Below are 19,285 nucleotides of genomic sequence, written 5' to 3' on the forward strand. Positions count from 1 at the left end.
CCACTCACTCTGCCTCCACCCTACCCTTGTTAGCTGCACCCCTTCCCCCACCATCTCTACCCCCAGCCACCCCAATCTCTCTACATATGTAACCTCTCTCTACCACCATCCACCCACCAAACCCCCAATCTCTCTAACCCCACCCAACCCAACCCCATTATTTCTACTCCCACCCACCCTATCCCCACTCTCCCTACCAAACTCCCACTCTCTCTGTCCCTACCAAAACCCCACCCACCCTACCCCCAACCACCCCACTCTCCCTAACCCCACCCCAATCTCTACATACACCCTCTCACTACCCCCAGACCCCCACCATGCCCCACTCCTTCTACCCCAACTACCTCCCCTACAACCTCACCCTACCCCCACCCACCTGTCCCACACCGTCTCTCTACCACCACCCACCTGACCCCCACGCTCTCTAACCCCACCCACCTGCCCTACCCCATCTTGCTCTACCGCATACCCACAACCTACCCAGTCTCTCTACACCCACACACCCTAACTCCCTGGTTCTCTACTCAATCCTACCCTCCTTTACCCCCAACCATACACCCTAACCCCTCTCTAGCCCTACCCACCCAGTCTATTCCCCACCCACACACCCTACCTCCTCTATTCCCATCCACCCACCCTATTCCCTCACTTTACACTGTCTCATCCTTCCTCTCACACTCTTGCTTTATTTCTTAGCTTCCCACTCGCACCCTTTCTCGCTCATATTTCCTCTTGCTCATCATTGATGGCACCCTCTATCAATGGCTTCCTCCTTTGCTCTTTTCGCTTTCTAATTTCCTTGCACACCTGCAGCCCTTACCGAAACCTCCTTTGAAACTTTGCAATCTCCTCCTTGCACCCTGGTTCCAATAAATGCTAAATGCAAACAACAGCAGTAAACTCTAAAACTATTTGCTTTGCCAATGCGTGTTTCTGTTGAGACTGTTGACGTTGAAAGATCCACCCCTCTTTGGGAGAAAAGGGGTGGGGTCCAAATCTCTCCAGTCTAAAAGACCCTCTGACCTAGCAGCATGACAGGATTCTTTAAAATGTTGAAGGCTTTCATCTGCTTTTGACCAAAATAAGCCTGAATCGTCAAGCAGCATGCCAAACAGGGTTCTGTACATTCTGGGTAAAATTAGCAGATTTTTTTTTTTTAAATTTATTTACAGGCATTTACAAGTATTTACAACAGAAACTGAAAACTATACAAATCCAGAACAATATATATACGTAAGAAAAAAAAAACCTTCAGTAAAGATCATTAAATTTCCACCATATTTTCGCATAAAAAGACAATTTGCATTTCAGTTTATAAATTAATTTTTCAACCCTTGACAGCTTTTGCATTTCCTCCACCCAATCCTCAAATAAAGGAGGAATCCTGCTTTTCCAACCCCGAAATATCAAACGTTTGGCCACAATGGCACCTCTAAAAAGACATGTTTTGTTGGAAGAGCTGAGATCACCAAGCTCAGAATCATCACCCAACACCATAGCCTTGAAATCCAAGTTGGGAATCCCATCGGAAATTTGAATACAAGCATCACAAACTGCAGACCAGAAACCAGAAACCCTCACACAACTCCACAACATATGTTCCAAGGACCCAACCGCATGTACACAACCCCAACAGTTATCACAATCTAGCATCCCTCGTAGTTTCAGTTTTTCCAGACACCAATAAACCCGATTAAGAATTTTGATTTGTCCCGTCCTTTCACCTAAGTTCAGAGAGCATAACGAAACGTTCCTACAAATATTTTGCCAACAGTCTGGTGTAATTATTGAACCAATCCTCGTACTCTATATATTCCGCAGGGCATCATTACTATGAAAATTTGACACAACCAACTTGTACACCCGACTTGCTAAGCCACCACCCTTGGGTTCAGATGAAGCAAGGAAAACATTCAAATCTAAGGTATCAGACCCATTAGCCTTTTCATACGTCTATATGATGAGTCCGTCAAACTCCTGAATTCCCATCTCTCCCTCAATTTGTTCGCAGTCATCCATCGACCATCTACACCAAGATCACCAAGTTGTCTAATGCCAGCAAGAAACCAGTCAGGCCAAAAAATGGTTTTAGTATCATCCCTATTCTTAGGATTCAGCCAAATAGAAGCCCGTGAGCGAAAGCATCCACCCCCAGAAGCGCCAACAACCCACACCAAGCAGCGTGTAAAGATATCGTCACTAATTATCTGCAGCCATGGACTTCAGTATTAGTGGTCAACAAGGCCTCCATGCCAAGCGGACCAAAGGCATTTGACTCTGCCAAGCCCAACGATCTGGAATTTCACTTAGAAAGGGAATGAAATTATGTGAACAAAAGGCCAAATGATAAGCCCTGAAATTCGGAACCCCCAGCCCCCCCTCGTGAACTGGAAGTTGCAGTTTCCAAATGCTTAATCTCGGGGGGTTCTTATCCCACAAGAATTCCTGAATGAGACGGTCCAAATCCTTCCAATATCTATTACTGATTGTTAATGGTAGCATACTCGTCACAAAATTAATCTTGGGAGCCAAATTCATCTTAAGGGCGTTGACTTTCCCCCACAACGATAAATTAAGAAGTGACCACCTATCAAGAACTAGTCTGCATTCCCGTACAATCTCACACATATTCTCTTCAACAATATTCAGAATTGAGGGCGTCAACCAAATGCCTAAATACCGTAGTCGCAAATCACACCATTTAAATCCCAATCCAGTCACCAAAGTTTTATTACAACGTGAGGAAAGAGGTAAAACCTCCGATTTCAACCAGTTCACCTTGTAAACAGAAGATGCGTAAAAATTCAGTAAAATCCTCATCAAACACGGCAGAGATTCATCCAAATTCCTAAATTAGCAGATCTGGTACAGGAATGTCTACAGATAATCGTTGCCCTGCCCATGGACCTGCAGACACTTTGTTGTTTCTAGATCTACTTCGAGCATTTTCCTGGCTGTACCCTTGCCATCTCGGTCTAGCTGCATAAAAGGACCATGCATTTCTGGGGGAAGGTGAGCTCCTGCGGATTCAGCTGCTTTCGAGAGGGAATGCACGTAATTTGCTAAGGTGCAAGAAGACTTCATGATCCTTAAAGCTAAGCTTCCAGAAACAAAAACGTTTCAACCTCAAGCATCAGGTTTTTTTTAATCCCCATCCGGTGGAAACCAAAGGGAAAGCCGCAGCAGGAGGGAGAGCAGGGGGGGGGGTCTTTGGGTTGCACACCTGGCTTGGCAACATGCTTCTTCGCTATATCCGTCTACAATTGAAGCAGTCAATGACTTGTCTCATACTGGTTTAAGCTTGGATACTACAGCTCCTTTAAAAGGCAGAACTGGAACTTTTGGTGCTTTTAGCTTAAGAATGTCGGTAACACGGTGCACCACAATTTTTTTCAGACGACACCAGGTTTAGTGGGTCTATGGTCCTAGCAACCTCAGCACTATTTCAGTGAAAAATTAGGGCCTAATGCTCAAACAGGGTCACGTCAAATTTCTGGGGAAGGGTAAAGGCCCCGTACCTCCTGCAGGTATTTTTCAAGTTCTAATAGGGAATCAATGGACTGGGTTTCCAATACTTCCTCTGGGCAAGATTCCCTATGAATGTCTGAGGTAAGTTAAAACCTGTAAGGGCTTTCACCTGTTCTTCCTCCAAAATGTCCAAAAATCTTTTGAATTAATCCAATCTCTGCCTAGGCATGTAGAAGAAACTGTCTGGTTCAGAAGGAGGCAAAACAGGGTCTATCTTGATCAAGCAGCCAGGCACCGATTTATCCGGATCTGATGGCAGCTGCTCCAATATTATCAGTGCTGATTGCATTCCCGAAGGCGCTGGTTCTTTTGAGACATCGGCTGATGATTTTTTTCGGAATTAACCAATTTTTTCGAATTTCTTTAGTTGAATGATTCATTTGACCGTTTTTTAGCTGGGCCGTTTTAGCTTCTTACCGATTTTTTCGAAACATTGTATTGTCATTCTAAACAATATTACTGCATGCACATTACATTTAGCACTTACTTTACACTCCTTTTTGGGCTTTTCTTTTGATTATTCACTTACTTTAATCTCTGTCTTTTTTTGTATTTCCACGTCTAGAAAACCTGAAGTCCACAAGTTGATGGAAAGAGCAGTATAACGTACCGAAAACTATGCTAATTAGAACACCAGTCCTCAGGGAGATTTAGGCACAAATATGATATTGCATTGACATTACTATTGTGTGCATGTCTAGTGCCACACTTTCCAAGAGTTTTGTTTCTATTTAAACCGTAAACCTTTTATAAAGAGTGCATTTATCATCACAATTCCCTTTATATTTTATTTACAAGTACATCTACCTTATTACTATCTACGTACAAAACGCACATTGGAACAATTACACTTCAGTCAGTTCACCTGCAAACAAATCGTCAATGAACTAAGAACCCAAACCCGCTGTTTCTTTACTCATCATCGGAGCAGTTCAGTCGACTACAATGCCGTCGTTGTTGATGGCACTTGCGCTTTAGTGGACCTTGCAGCCTTTTCCCCCCTCCCACCACAGTCGAGTTCTGAGGTGTACGGGAGCAGTGTGGGCTCTAACCTTTTCTTTCGCGTGTAGGGAAAGATTTTTTTCATGGCTACTAGGTTCTGTTAACAGAATGTTTCACATGGAACCTCTTAAGGCCTCCCATTTTTCCGGTGTAGAATTAGTAGGGGGGAAATGCATGCTTCTTACCCAACTCCTTCGATTTCGAATTGCACCTTTTATGTTTCCTTGAAGAGGAGGGTGTGCTCTGGAGCAAGAATAGCCACTCCTTGAGTGCTGATGCATTTGTTTTTCTTTTTGTTCTTTCAATCTTGATTGAGGATACGAAGAGGAGAGCTTGGAGCCAGAGTTTTTCTTGGGGCATTCCCAGATAATTTCTGCAGAGTTGCCTCTTAGGAGGTCATACAATGCTTGGCAAGTCACTCTCTGATGACCTAACAGGCTCCACACTCTTCCATGTCATGGTCTTTTCAAAGGCAGCAAAGACAAGTGACTTCCAAGTTCCTGATTGCTGCTGCTGCAAAAAAGAAACTGATGAAAATGGCACAGATGGCTCTGTAAATACATGCCTGCAAGGTCATCTCTGCCCAAGATGGAGTTGATGAGAGGAGGCCGAGATCAGAGCTGCACAACGCCACCCGATGGCTAAGAAAATGTTTCCGGAGCCAACTGGGAAGTGAATATTTTAAAAAGACAAGGAATCTGTGGGAGGAATGTGTTTGTTCGAAAGAAAAATGTTGGCACTATAGTTATAGAAAACACTTTATATAAATGGACACGGAAACTGCAGCACAGCAATATAGACATGTTTCTTTGAAAGCTTACATGTATTTTTGTGAGCAATAACAGAACAAAATAGAAGTCTTAATTACTTTACCTGTAACTGTATTTCTCCAGCATTGGTATCTTTCATAGATTCACATGCTTGAATATTCCCTGTTGTCAGACTGGGAATCATCAGTAATTTTAATAATAATATAAAACGTCTTCCTTAGGAGGAAAACCTACACCGATAGAGCCCCATAGGGCCTGTGTAGACCTTAACTTGTGGTGTCCCTCCACCTCCATTGGTCCTTTTAGGCCCCACCCAATGAGGTGGCAGGGATTAGGCTCCACCCCAGCCAGCCATCTTCAAATTTTGAACCGTGAAGGCTAGTAACTGTTGATTGACTGGAGAGGGAGCATAGTAATCTATGAAAGATACCAATGCTGGAGAAATACAGTTACAGGTAAGTAACAGACTTCTCCAGCAATGGAATTTTCATAGATTCACATGCTTGAATAGAATGCCAGGCAGTAAGGTACCGCCTACCATGTCCGATAGCCGGAAGGTTGCACCTGTATGTGCATGCGCTATGTATACCTTGTATAACATACTTATAGCATACAAAGTAAGGCTACCAGAAAATACATGCAATGAGATGGTGGGATGTCAAAGATAAGGAATACGTCGGAGGAACATCCCATCGAAAGAACGTTACAAGGTAAGAAGTAACTTGTTCGTCTGGAATATTCATGCAAGATATGTAGTTAAACATGCCTGTCAAATCGCTCAATGCTAATAGGGGCCGAGTGACATTATTAAGCCAACTTCCAAATGAATAATTAATAGATTTGTCTTGCCTGTATCCGGCAGAAACTCATGCAAACATGCCCGTACAATACAATACGAACACCAGCAAATTCTTCCTGTTTAGATATAGTTGCTTAGCAACTGCGGTCATGTGATCAATCACATGACCAGCTGGGTCCTCCGCATTGGTAGAGGACGAACACTGTCTCAACTATGGTATCAGAGATACTGTATGTTTAATGTTTGACCAATCACCTATTTGCATATTGCCCTAATCTGGCCTTAAGTAAACATTTTTTGTATACAAATCTAACCCTATGAATGCGGCTTTAATTTGTTTCCGGGTCACGTGACATATCACGTGACCAGAATCACACACCACGGCACCATAGCAACGGCGAGCTTGCGCCGATGCTTCAGTCACTGCGCGACGGCGCCAGACAACAGTCGCAGTATTACAATGGTGCCGGTAAGCTCCCAACGACGATACGCCTGCTATTAACATTAGTGAATGTATTGAATCGGTAAAGCGAACTAAACACGTATATTTTTACATATGCATACCCCTTACCTTTTTCAGAATACGGCATGAATATTTGATAGGTACCAATGCTGGTGAACTGTAATTACTTGAACCTGCAACATTGACCTTTCAGGTAACACCCAAAGTTAAATTTAAACACAAGAGGTGATGGGTTATCTTGGTAAAAAAAACTTTTTATACCCTATATCTCCAGTACTATAGTGGAATACAGCCCAACAGGCTTCTTAACATTGAGGCGTACTTTTTCTTGTTCCTTTAGGAAACTGATCACTAGCGAATACCTACTTTACACAGCCCATGTACCTTATACATTTTTTCAGAGGAGAGCATATGTTTCAAGGATGCTAGGAGGATTTACACATAAGGTAATATACCATGATTCAATCTTTTGAGACACGGGCGCATTAAGTGTGAACCCTACGACCTTATAGTTACGGCAACTTGTTTGCGGAGTTCTTGCTGGATACAGGCTAATTATTTCCTTTGTATTCTTATCAATACTTGGATAGCAGATATAAAAACGTTGGAAACTGTTAGCTAACTTTGTATCTAAGTACGCCTACTAGATTCCCAGTGGTATAATCAAAGCTACATCAATTTTTTTAAATCACAGTTAATGATTGGAATGTAAAATTATATGATTCTGTTTACCTTTCCACTAATATTCATTTTCTATTTTCTCTTGTTTCCTTTTACCGAAATACATTTTTCTCCTGCAATTTTTTTCCCGCCCCTCCCCGCTGTGTCTGTTCCCTTCCCATACTTCCTGTGCAAACTAGGATTGTCCACTGAATATGTTTATTGCACCAATTATCAGTAGCTTTACGCCCTAAAGACGGCCTAGATAGGTTGAAACACGTGTTGGCATGACCAAGTTTCTTTTCTAAATGTAGCTTTAGTATATGTGCAAATAACCAAGTGTGACAAGTGTCTCTACATGTATGACTAATTGTTTGTCAAAGGATGGATCTTTTCTTTTCTATTTGGACAATAATGTATGCAAATAATACTTCTGTTCAATGTTGGATTTAAAAATACAGGAACCTTACTTTATACACTTACAAGGTGTCTCTCATATTTATTTACTCACTCTCTCAACTCTTAAACCCTATTAATTAATACGACACTGTTGTGGTATATGCATGAACGAGCGCAGTCTGTAAGGTTAGCACTATCCATAGATACAGTCTTTTCGGGTGACAGTGGAAAATCACCAGCCTAACCACACGGCTGCAGCCGCCATTATATTGCTAATATTTACCTAAGTCTCTGCTACCTTAGTGGTGCGCACCCACAAACTTCTTTGGGCCATGTTTTCCACAAAACCTAGTGTTCTGCGAATATATTAAAGATCCAATGCTGGAGAAAGAGAAGGTTAGCAGATGCATACAAAAAGGTAGGTGGGTGGAGGTGACGGGACAAACTCCTGAATTCAGTTCTTTAAGATGGACACACTACCCTTTGCAATAAAGCCATCGGAAGCATCCTCAATCTCTTCACCTCAACTCGCACAGGACCCACAGACAGAAAGGATGTAATCGCAGTAACCCACCTTGAGAATCATCTCAGCTCTAGTCATCCCCTTCACTACAATTTTTGTGTAGCTGGCTGGGGCCTTCCTGACCACCTGTGACCCAATAGAAGGGAGATCCAGCAGCACCGTCTTCAGAGAGTGTGTGTCCAAGAGAAGCTGTAAAACGAACAGGCAGATGGTTAGCAAGACTTCATTCCCCTCACTACAAAGTCTGAAAGTGAGGTTTATGATTACAACATCCACCTTTTATCGACTACTAATACAAGAGAGAAAGACCCCTACATATATTGGGCAAATAATTAACTGCTGCTTATAAACCACTGGGAATATCTGACAGAAGTTATTTCTATGAATGTTTGGTTGAGTGTACTAATTCAACCATGTACAACCCAGTCAAAACCCTCTTCCAAAAGAAGTGCCAGTACCATACCTTTAAGTATAAATGTAGTGTTTCTCACAAGAACACTTTAGGAATACTTCTATAAAGGTGTAGCCTCCATCTCTGGCTCTAGAATGGTTACTTAAGTGCTATGAGGAATACTGGGAAACCATGGATTAGATTAACATAATGACAATCTGGAGCTTTTGTGACATGATAAATAAGAATAACACAGGGGGAGTGAGTTGTAAATGTCACTATAATCCCACCGCTGCATTATATGACTACAATAGACAGTTACCTTTTTTTGATACCATGATAATGAAAACTATTCATACAATATTGCAGTTTATTAATACTACACTTTATAGAGTTTTATATGAGAATTTATTTTATGGTAGTGCAAACTTTAGTGATTTTACTTGGACTATGAAGACTTTACACCACATGTTTAACAAAAAAAGAGCAAAACCCTTGAATTACGAAATTTCATTTTCTAAACATATTTGGTTCTAAAACAGCATGCCATTTGATGGCTCAGATTCATTTGGCTTCAAAAATCATATGGAAGCCTGGAAAAGTTGAAAACATCTTGCAGAACAGCGTAGTCACTGGGCCTAGCAGCCCCCTCAACGTTTTCCCTTTACTTCCATCCTACATGCTGTGACACTGCACGACAACCTAAAACTCAACAAGCGAAAAAGCCTTTTCTTCGACAAGAGGGAGCAGTTCTACCAAACCCAAAACTTTGGTTTCCGTACCTTCAGGAGAATAGGTCTGCAGCCCTCAAAATTCCTAATTTAAACTGTAGACTGCGACACATGAATCACGGGTGAGGGCAGGCCTGTGACACTTTGGAAAGGCATGTTGGATATTAATACATACAGATTGGTCCTATAGATCGTGGAACATGGTTAAGATTCCTGCACAAACTGACCTACAACCTCTCCCCTTGCATCTGCTGGATCCTGCACTGCTTTCTCCTACAAAAGATTGCGTGTGCCTTCTCTGGAACTGAAATTCCTTTAAGAGATTTCTCTGCAACTGCTGAGGCGAGCAATGCAGCTTGTTCCAGCAGAAGAAGTCGATAAAGGCTGGTATTCCAGTTACTTCCTAGAACCAAAAAAAGGATGGAGGCCTCAGACCAATCTTAGATCAGAGACTCAACAAAATCCTCCAAAAGGACTGGTTCAAGATGGTCACTCTAGTGCATATCTTCCAAGTCCTGGAGTCACACAACTGACTTATGTCTTTAGATCTGCAGGATGCATACCTTCCACATCACTATCCTCCCCAAGCATTGAAAATACCATTGTTTTGTGGTAGGAAGCAATTAATACAAGTGCGCAGTGCTCTCATTCGACCACAAAGTTTACAGGAAGGTCATGGCAGTTGTGGCTGTCCAGCTACAGAAGCAGAAATGCATATCGTCCCCTACTTTGACAACTGGCTCCTGTAGGCAATGTTGGAAGAGTCAGCACTACAGGATCTCAGGTGATCATGCACTTTCCTCCATGAGAGACGTTGGCTGGAACCTTTCCCTCTCTTTGAAAATCTGGCCTTCACAGCTCCCACTGTACCTGTGAAGCACCGATGGTGTCCCCATAGCTCAGGCCACACATTCTGTCATGTCCAGCCCTGTTCAAGTGCCTGCCACGCAGCTTCATTTCTGCCCTCCACAAACTCTTTTGAAACTAACCGTGATCAGGCTTTCATGAAAGTTGTTCACTGATTCCAACACCACCATCCAGAGACTGGGTATATTTCATAAGTGCACAAGATGTGTATATTGCCTTAAGGGCCTCACACTCTGCACCAAAGATATTCTTGCCAAAGGCGTCCACTATTTTGTTTTCTCAGTCCGGAGGCAGAACAGGAAACTGAACGTTTTGTGCCAGTTTAGCTGCCTGCACCACCACACTTCTCCAGAGCAACATGATTTGAGAGGTATATTGAGCCAGTTGAGGTGAATTTATATTTCTTCGCGAGGTCCCTGCTGACTGACGATGCCCAGCAAGGGGTTCACCACCTGATCGGATCAGCCACAGCTGGATTCAAGGGAAGGACAGTTTCCCTTTGGGGGCATTTGTCTAAAGTATTCGCTAGCTCATACTGTTGGGGGGCAAGCTCCGATGGAGAGCTAAGTCCTAAGGCTTTGATCACTTTCTGGATTGTCTGTTGGAAGCCCGCATTTGGATGATCATATTGGGATGCATCAGTGATGTCGAGGCTTTGGGTAGTGTCAAGCCCACATTCATCTCAGAAGTCTGCCGTAGGACAGCGAGGTCTGGTTTCCCAACAAACTGGTCACCTGTAGCCTGATCTTAAAACCCTAAAATCGGGTTGTTCGCCAAGTGATCCTTGGCCTGTCTCTAAGGTTTGAGGGTGAAGGCTATTCGGCCACCTTCCTAGTGTATGTCATTGTTTGAAAATATTGGCTTCTAGAAGCCAGCACGCTATTATGCACCATCTTTGGACATCAGAAGTAAATCAATGCCACCTTGTGTCGAAGTGGTCATACCCGAAGCCTACAGGGCCGCTACTGTTCGGGTTGGTGCAACAAAAAGAAAACGAAAGGCACCATCTTCTCTGGATTGGGGTCCGCTCATTTTCAGTGCCCTTTCAGCCTGTGGTGGCATGATGGGACCGACTTACTAGCCAGCATTGAGGTAAGAACAGTTAAGGCTGATGCATTTGAGAAGATAGGGCATTTTTTGTGTCTGAAAAGCTCGCATTTCACAGCGAAAGAAGCCGCTGTCGGGCATCTGACCTTAAATGAAGGAGGACTCCTTGTCACTCTCATCCTGACGTTAAGAGTGCTTTTCTTCTTCGTTTTGTGGGCTGAACAAGATGAGTGTTATGAACCACTCCTCGAATGAGACAGTGTGCAGTGGTTTTTGTGTTTTTTCCCTCTGTCCTTTACTTGGAAGGCTCTTTTTATTGGATGTGGGATGCTCCAACACCCTTCCCTCCTCTGAAGATCGGCTTATAGAGTGAGTTCTTCTAGATTTAGGGGGATCCCAGATCCAATAGCTGCTCGTTCACCAATGGCCTTGGTGTGTGTTGCCCGAAAGGAACAGCATTACAAGACATTATTCCCACCACCCCTTCAAAAAGCACACGTATGATATGGCGCTTAATCCCAGAGGTTTCTAAGCGCGGACCCGGGGATGGAACCTGTGTTCCTGCGTGCCGTCTTGTTATCAGGGCGAGCACGTTGCCATTGAGCTATCCTCCCAAGACAGATTGCATGGGGGTTGGCAATCAACATCCTAGAAGTGCAGCCCCTGCAGTGTTTGAACCACTAAGCTTTATGTGAACCAGAAATAGCCAAAATGTTCTAAAACAAAGTGTGATGCAGAGGAAAATTCTCAAAGGAGAAGAAACACGAAGCAGCATACTGAATATGTGGAAAAAAGGAACTAAGATCATGGGGCCTTTATGTACTCAGGTTGTCACTTCCAAAGTCAAAGATTGGTCTGCTGGAGAATCTTGGTGCCGGGACACAAGATGCCCACATTCCAGCTGCCTCAGGTGGAATATGTCTAAAAGATGAGGAATCTGTGTGAGGACGCCATCAATTAGAAAGAAGGCTCCCCATCATGGACAATAGCTCAGGAGGACAAATTACCAATTCCAGGAGCTTCAGGCACCACGCTCCGAGTCCAATCTGGAGCAATCAGAATCAGGGTGGACTCCAATGCCCTGAGGACCAATCGGATGATACAGATCAGTGGCAATGCATACAGAGGGTCTGAGTTCTGGTCCATAATCAATGCATCACTCAGAGCCCCTCTCAAGGGAAATTCCCTGGAACCAAACATATTGCACTTCCTGTTGGCACTGGAGGTAAAGAGATCGACTTGAGGGGTCTCGCATAGGTCAGAGATCTTGCCTCCTGTCACAGCAACCAATTTTGAAGACAGAGCACTACCTGCTCTAGGCATCCGCTAAATGTCCTACCCACAGAGAGATGTTGTTACTTCGAGTATAGAACCACGGATGCACTGCTTTCCAGTTAAGGGTAAGGGACCCTACACCACCCCGCTTATTGAGGAAGTACATGGCCACAATGCTGTCTGTCAGGATAAGGACTTTTTCCACAGATGGAAGGGGGAAAATCCCTCTGGGCTAGCCTGATTGCACTGAACGCCTAAATGTGTACGTGGCCATCTGACACCATATTCCACAATATGTATGAATACGTAGCCAAGGCACACATCTAATTGACCATCTGTAACCAGGCTACCAGATGCCAACATCTTTTTCCCTGCAGCAACCATTTTTTTTGCTCGCCCAATCAGGTGAAAGAAGGGAAAGTGGAGGTTTTAAAGCTCACCATGGCAGCCTTTCCTTACAGGCTTTCTGGAGTAGAATGCAGTGAGAGGAAACTCAGATCCAACAGCACCACTAACCTGCTCCTTGGTCACTGTCTTGTTCGCTTCAGCTTCTGCCACAGCGATATCACAATATCTGAGATAGCTGGATTAAAGGACAAAAGGTTGTCCTTCGACTGCCTTAAGCAGCAATGTCTCAAACTTTTACTGTGTCACTGTTTTAAACGTGGCCAAACCACCCCAGCGGCTTAACCACCTTCCCTGTAGACTGCATGTTTAAGGTGGTCATAGCAGCAGCTTGCATAAAGTCTGGCTCTGTCAAAGTTTCTAGGCTACTAATGTCTTAGAGATTCGAGTCAAAGGGGTGTCCTCTAAGTATAATGCCAAAGGGAAAACTGCATATTGCCCCGAAGAGGATTAAAGACCAAAGGCTGCGGGGTGCCCCTATTTATTGAAAATGCTTTCCATTTTCATAAACTGAAGCCTGGAGGACAGATTAAACTCTGGTGCCAGGTTGGTTCCGAAGGAACACATGATGCAGTAAATGTTAGCACTGTGAAATTGGTGGCTGTGGATGGAGCAGATTGCTCGGCACCAGTGGCCGGTGCTGAATGGCGCTTACAGCCACTAGACTTTCCCTGGCCAGGGGCTGAGCTGAGTGGTGTGCACCCCCGTGTCATTTCTGGATCCAATGCCAGCCTGCAAAGGTTTGGTGGGCCCTGCTTCTGCTGTTGAGGCCAGTTACCTTCAGCCTAAGGCCTTTATAAAAATTGCCAGCATCTGAGTTTTAAAGTTTCCCCACTGCTCAAAAGCAGACTAGCTGGTGGAGTGTGTAACCTAGGATTCCCAGTATGACAACGGGGAATATTCAAAGCATGTGAATCTATGAAAGATCCATTGCTGGAAAGAGGAGTGGCGTGATTTGCTCCTTGAGCGGGACCTTGTCCTATGTTTTATTTTTTCCTTATTTTTTTGGTACTCAACATCAGAAGACCGTGATCCCGTCGACTCCTCTGTCCCTGTGATGACCACCTCTTCCCCTTCAATCTCCTGGGCTGCCCCCTTGGGTTTTGTAAGAGGAATGAGTGTTGTCCTAGTAAATGAAGCAGACCGCAATAAAAAGTGTTGCCTTCCACTCCCGGGGAGCCTATATGTGAATGACTTGACAGGAGCAACATTCATCTGTGTTGTGATCCCTACCAAGCGCAAGATGCACACCTGGTGAGGGTTTCACACCGTCAATTTAGCGCCACAATCCTTACACAGTTTAAAATCCAAGGCTTTCGCAGATCAGGGCACGATACAGTTAAAAGCTCTGAGGCATTGTGTTCCAAGGTAGCCTGCTAAACGTACAGAACAGAGAAACAAAGGTCAGGGGTCCTGGCGTACTCTGTATATATGCGGCATGTGCCATTTCCGGTGCCATGGAGTTGAGGTTCCTGACAGCCCTTAGTGTGGAGCTTGACTGCATCCCACTGAAAAGGTTTCCAATAATTAGCTGGTGCAGGGAAGCGACCTAAGATGAGGAATCTCTGAGAGGATGCAATCCATAAGAAATACAATACAGGCTGTTATGTAAAGATTTGGAGTAGTACCCTTGGGTGCACTACAACAACCTCAGCCTCCTGGCAATAGGGACCCAACCTTTGGTATAAGTCTGAATTACACAGGTTGGTAGTGTGGCCTAGCAGCCAGGCTTATCTCAAGAGGGTCAATGTGAGCAGTAGTGGAGTTACACAGAGATTCACAGTGACACATATTCAAATAAACACTGATACTCCGGGTTTCTTGATAAAACAATTATTAATTTATTTACCAGTCAGTTAAACAAGCCTTCTTCAGAAGGGAGCAATATAAAAGCAACACTTAAACTTCAGAAATAGACACTCTTAGGTTTCTCAGTATCAGTAAAGACCCATTGGGGATGGCACACAGACACTTCCTACACCCTGAGGTGACTTAAATATCTAGGACACTGTGGACATTAATATATTACTGTTGCATTCAGAGTAGGCTTTGAGAGTGTCAAAAGAAACAGTTATTAGAACAAGAGATCACAAATATTCCTTAAGCAGGTAAATACTTTTGGACCCCCCCCCAATGCAGAGTAAGTTAACCCCTTCTTGGAAGGATGGGTACAACACAATAACAGAGGAGAGAAGAGTGATTCAGGGAACCAAACTAAGCCAATGTCAATGGGCAAAAGTCTATGTAGCTGAGACACTTCTGGAAGGCGAGTAAAATTCTTTGCAGAGTGTTTTCAGAAGTCTTTAGTGAACAAGATGAATCAAATGTAGGGCCCAAGCCGGGAGACTTGTGAAGTAGAGAACTACAAGCAAATCTACACAGAGAGGCAAGTTCTCTCAGACTATACAGTACCTTTAAATTGAAGAAAAATGCAGCAGAGGACTTGTGTCCCTGTGCAGCTCTGCAGATCCTGCTGTTCCTGGGCCTCAGTTGTGGGGACAAGAGGGAGGACTTCTGGGGGCTCCTGCAGTACAACAGGACGGTCACTGATGGCAACCGGCAAACTTCAAATAAGTGGCACTTTGGTGTTTCAGCCCCTTGCGTCTACCGCAAACAGCAGCACTGTGGTTCTTGGTTGGCGAGATGGGCCTTCCTTGCAACTGGGATCCCGCAGTCTGTTGAGGGGGCTCAGGACACAGCACTGAGACTGCCCTCCTAGACCTCAAAAACCAGATGGATTCCATCAGAAATCAGGTAAACTATGCATTCTACTCCTACTAGTCCTTTCTGCGGACTTTGATCTGGTCGACCACGACAAACTATGCCAAACCCTAACGACCAATTTCCACTTCTCCACCACAGCCACCACAAGGATAAAGTCCTTCCTTTCAGACCGTACATCAAGAGTCTTCCTTGGAGGAGAAGCAGCTGACCCCATTCCAGTACCATTAGGAGTACTGTAAGGATCCCACCCTCTACAACGCCTACACAAAACTACTCTTCGCAGCATTTGACGCCATGGGAGTCATATACACAAACTTCGCCAACGACACACAAATACTCATACCCATCACAGGGAACCTTGATCAGGACACTGATACCATCAGCAAAATCTACTCCCTCATCCAAAACTGGATGGCAAACAATAGTCTCTGCCTCAATGGAGAAAAACATGAGATCCTCATAGTTGGCTCCCCAGCCAGACTCAGCAAACTCCATCCCGACTACTCCCCCATCATGATAGATGGCTCCCCTATCCCCATCTCCCGCAAAATTAAAACTCTAGGAGTACACATTGATTCCAGCCTCACTATGAACAACCACATCTGTGAACTCGCCTCCTCCACAGCAAACACTGCCAAACTCATCACACTAAGCAGACCCCTACTCACACCCGACAACTGTCTCATGCTAGCCAGAGCCCTCATCTTAACAAAAATAGACTGCTGCAATGTCCTACTATTAGGTACCTCAAAAAAGAACGTAAACAAATTACAACTCCTTCAAAACAAAGCCCTCAGAGCAGCTTGAGGCATCAACAGAAGAGAACACATCTCCCAACACAGAAGGGATGCCCATTGGCTCCCAGTGCAAGCCAGAATTCTCCACAAAACTCTCACCATCACCCATAAATGCATTACAGACAGTGCCCCCATCTATCTCAGCCCAAGCATCTGCTGCAAAACCTCTAACAGAACACTTAGGTCCAGCGCCAACATGCACCTTCACATCCCAAGTTTCACTACCTCCACAGCAGGTAACACCAGCTTCCGCATAGCAGCTCCCCGCATATGGAACTTTCTTCCTACCCATCTTAGTAACAACACCTCCTTCCCGAAATTCAAGAAACTATTAAAAACCTGGCCATTTAACAAATACTAAACCCTAGTCCTACCCTACCAGGCCACTACCCCCTCCTCAACTCATGTTACTGCACTAAATGTAAACGATATATGGATTTGTTGTGGACCATGTAACTGCAATCTATGTAAATGATATTTAGATTTGCCTAAAAATGTATGTATATACGCAAGATGCAACTGACCAAGAATTATTTACCACCTAAGACTACTAAGATATATGTAACTGTACGAACGCACCAAGATTTATGTAACCTACGCCATGACACCTAAGGGTTTGGGCGTATAACCAAATGCAATAAATACAAAATATATAAATAAATAAGGGGAGAAGTTGTCTTTGCAGTGCTTCTCTGTCGATACGAATTTGGAGCTTCAGCACAGCAGCAGGGCTTCACCGGGCAAAGCAACCGTCCAGGAGTTGCAGCAGGCATCCTCTTCAAGTTAACGGTCCAGGAGTTGAAGCAGGCATCCTCTTCAAGTTCTTCTTCAGATTCCTTCGTCCAGTGGTCTTCCAAGCCAAAAAGCCTCACCTTTTATGCAGCTCGCTCCCATTCATTAAGGCTTAGCTGTCAGTCACCCAGCAGGTTGGCTGTCCTTCCCGGACAGCCAGCCGGCCAATCACCTTGGAGTGCATTCCAGTCTCCTAGGAGACTAAGCACAGGGAGTTGCGGGCACCTCCCTCACTTCCTGCCCCCAGCAAACATACTGGAGCCAGAGGCTGGTTTCACTCGTGAAGCCCGCCAAAGAGAAAACGAACAAAGGGACCAAACCTGGTTTGGCGTGCAGAGTAAATCTTAAGAAGGACCTAAACAAGAAGAAATGGCAAAAAAAGAAGACCGGGCCATTTTGACAAAAATGGCACCCATGTGTGCTTTACTGTGGCTGCGAACGCAGCCCGCGGTAAAAACACAACACTGCAGTAAAAAGTAACCACTGCCACCAGCCATTAATTGTGTAAAGGGTAACAAACAATGTTACATGAGAAGTTATACAAAGGGGCTATTAAGTATCACCTCCAGCACTCTATGGTAAGGTAGTATGTGCTGGGTCTAGAGAGTTACAGTGTAAGTAAAGTCAATTTCACGTTACTGCTCTTGGAAACAGTAGTTGTCCAAGAGAAAGGTATTTAAACCTTGGGAAATCTGAAAGACTTCCCTGTGCCAATGCACTAAAGGTGATGTGTGACACAATGCAAAAAGGTTCCTATAGAGTTTGGCAGACTCCACAAAAACCAAACGAAAGACAGAGTTTAAATCACATTAAAATACTTCAGAGAGTGGGAAACAGGTCTCACTCTCTCCAGGTTAAACATTAAAAAGTCCAGCAAAAGTGCTGGGGGTCTCTAAGGTAGAGAGGAATTAGCACATTTCCGAGAATTCTCCCTAACACAGGCTATGCACTGCAAATCCAGCATTTCTTGAAAAATCAAAAGGGAACATTCTCATCTTGAGGAGCAGAGATTAAGCATAATCCAGCTGTGCAGTAGGGCTTTGCTGTAATAAAATTAGCATACACTGAATCACTCAGAATTAAAAAATGTCAACTTCAGAGATGCTCCTTCTCTGAAAACCAAAGTGAGGTCACACTGGCATAAGAGCATTTAAACAACAGCTATGCACAGTAAGTACCAATAACCCTGAAAGAGCTTTTCTGTACAGAAACAGATGTACCATGATAGGGTTGAATAAGGTTGATGAAATGCGGGTGTTTTTATAATGTAATATTACACGCTTACATGCAGAATGCTATATTCCAAATCAATTCATTAATATCTAAAATGTTCATAATGCACAGTGGTACATTCAAACTGATTGGATTCCAGTATAAGTGTAATACAGTTGCTATAACAAGTCAATATTACAATGTGATAATAATGCGAGGCATTTTGGAACATCACCATATTGCATTCATATGCGGCATAGCACATTAGAGTACATATACGGTAAAAGAAGAACAGAATAGCTGCGATCGAATTGTGATTCACCAATTATATGAGTAGTAGCCTGGTAATACCTATAGCGAGAAAGAGTGCAATTTTAGCACAGAATAGTTAATGACAGATGTCAATAATATATACTGGTACTGCTTAGAACAATGTAACACACTGGTATTTGGGGAATTGGTTTAAATGACCTACCGCATAAATGTTCTAAATTGAACTGTTCGTGGACCATAGAACATAACGCCAAGAATATGATAATATGGCACAGGACCTGTGCACCATTAAATGTAAAAACAATCATATCTAAAGTGAAACTGAGATACAGGTTAGTAACCAAATTAGTTAAAATGTATACGATTGGATGCAGCGTAAGGTTTCTTAGAAACCGCTGGTCTATTAACGTACACAACGTCATCGATGCGTGACGCTGTGACATCAGCACGACCGTGACGTCCAATATACAAATAAGGAGTTTGAAGATGGGGGCGGCCTCCTGCACACGCGGAACGTTGCCGCCTCCACCGCCTTCAAACAACCCTCTCTATTACAACGGGTAAGAAAATATCAGGGACTTAATAACGCTCTCAAGAATATGCAGGGGTTAGTCTGAGGTACAATTT

General features: G+C 43.9%; 1 protein-coding gene across 1 annotated transcript in view; it reads right to left on the reverse strand.

Moving 5' to 3' along the window:
- VPS53 (VPS53 subunit of GARP complex) overlaps positions 1–19,285 on the reverse strand; it is a 1,349,775-nt gene that overhangs the window by 45,731 nt on the left and 1,284,759 nt on the right. The window contains exon 20 of the mRNA XM_069615168.1: positions 8,196–8,333. Within this exon, the coding sequence (XP_069471269.1) occupies positions 8,196–8,333 (138 nt within the window). The remainder of the gene's footprint in view (positions 1–8,195; positions 8,334–19,285) is intronic.

The sequence above is a fragment of the Ambystoma mexicanum genome, chromosome 9, assembly GCF_040938575.1.
Source record: "Ambystoma mexicanum isolate Mex_15411 chromosome 9, UKY_AmexF1_1, whole genome shotgun sequence".
Classification (NCBI taxonomy): Eukaryota; Metazoa; Chordata; class Amphibia; order Caudata; family Ambystomatidae; genus Ambystoma; species Ambystoma mexicanum.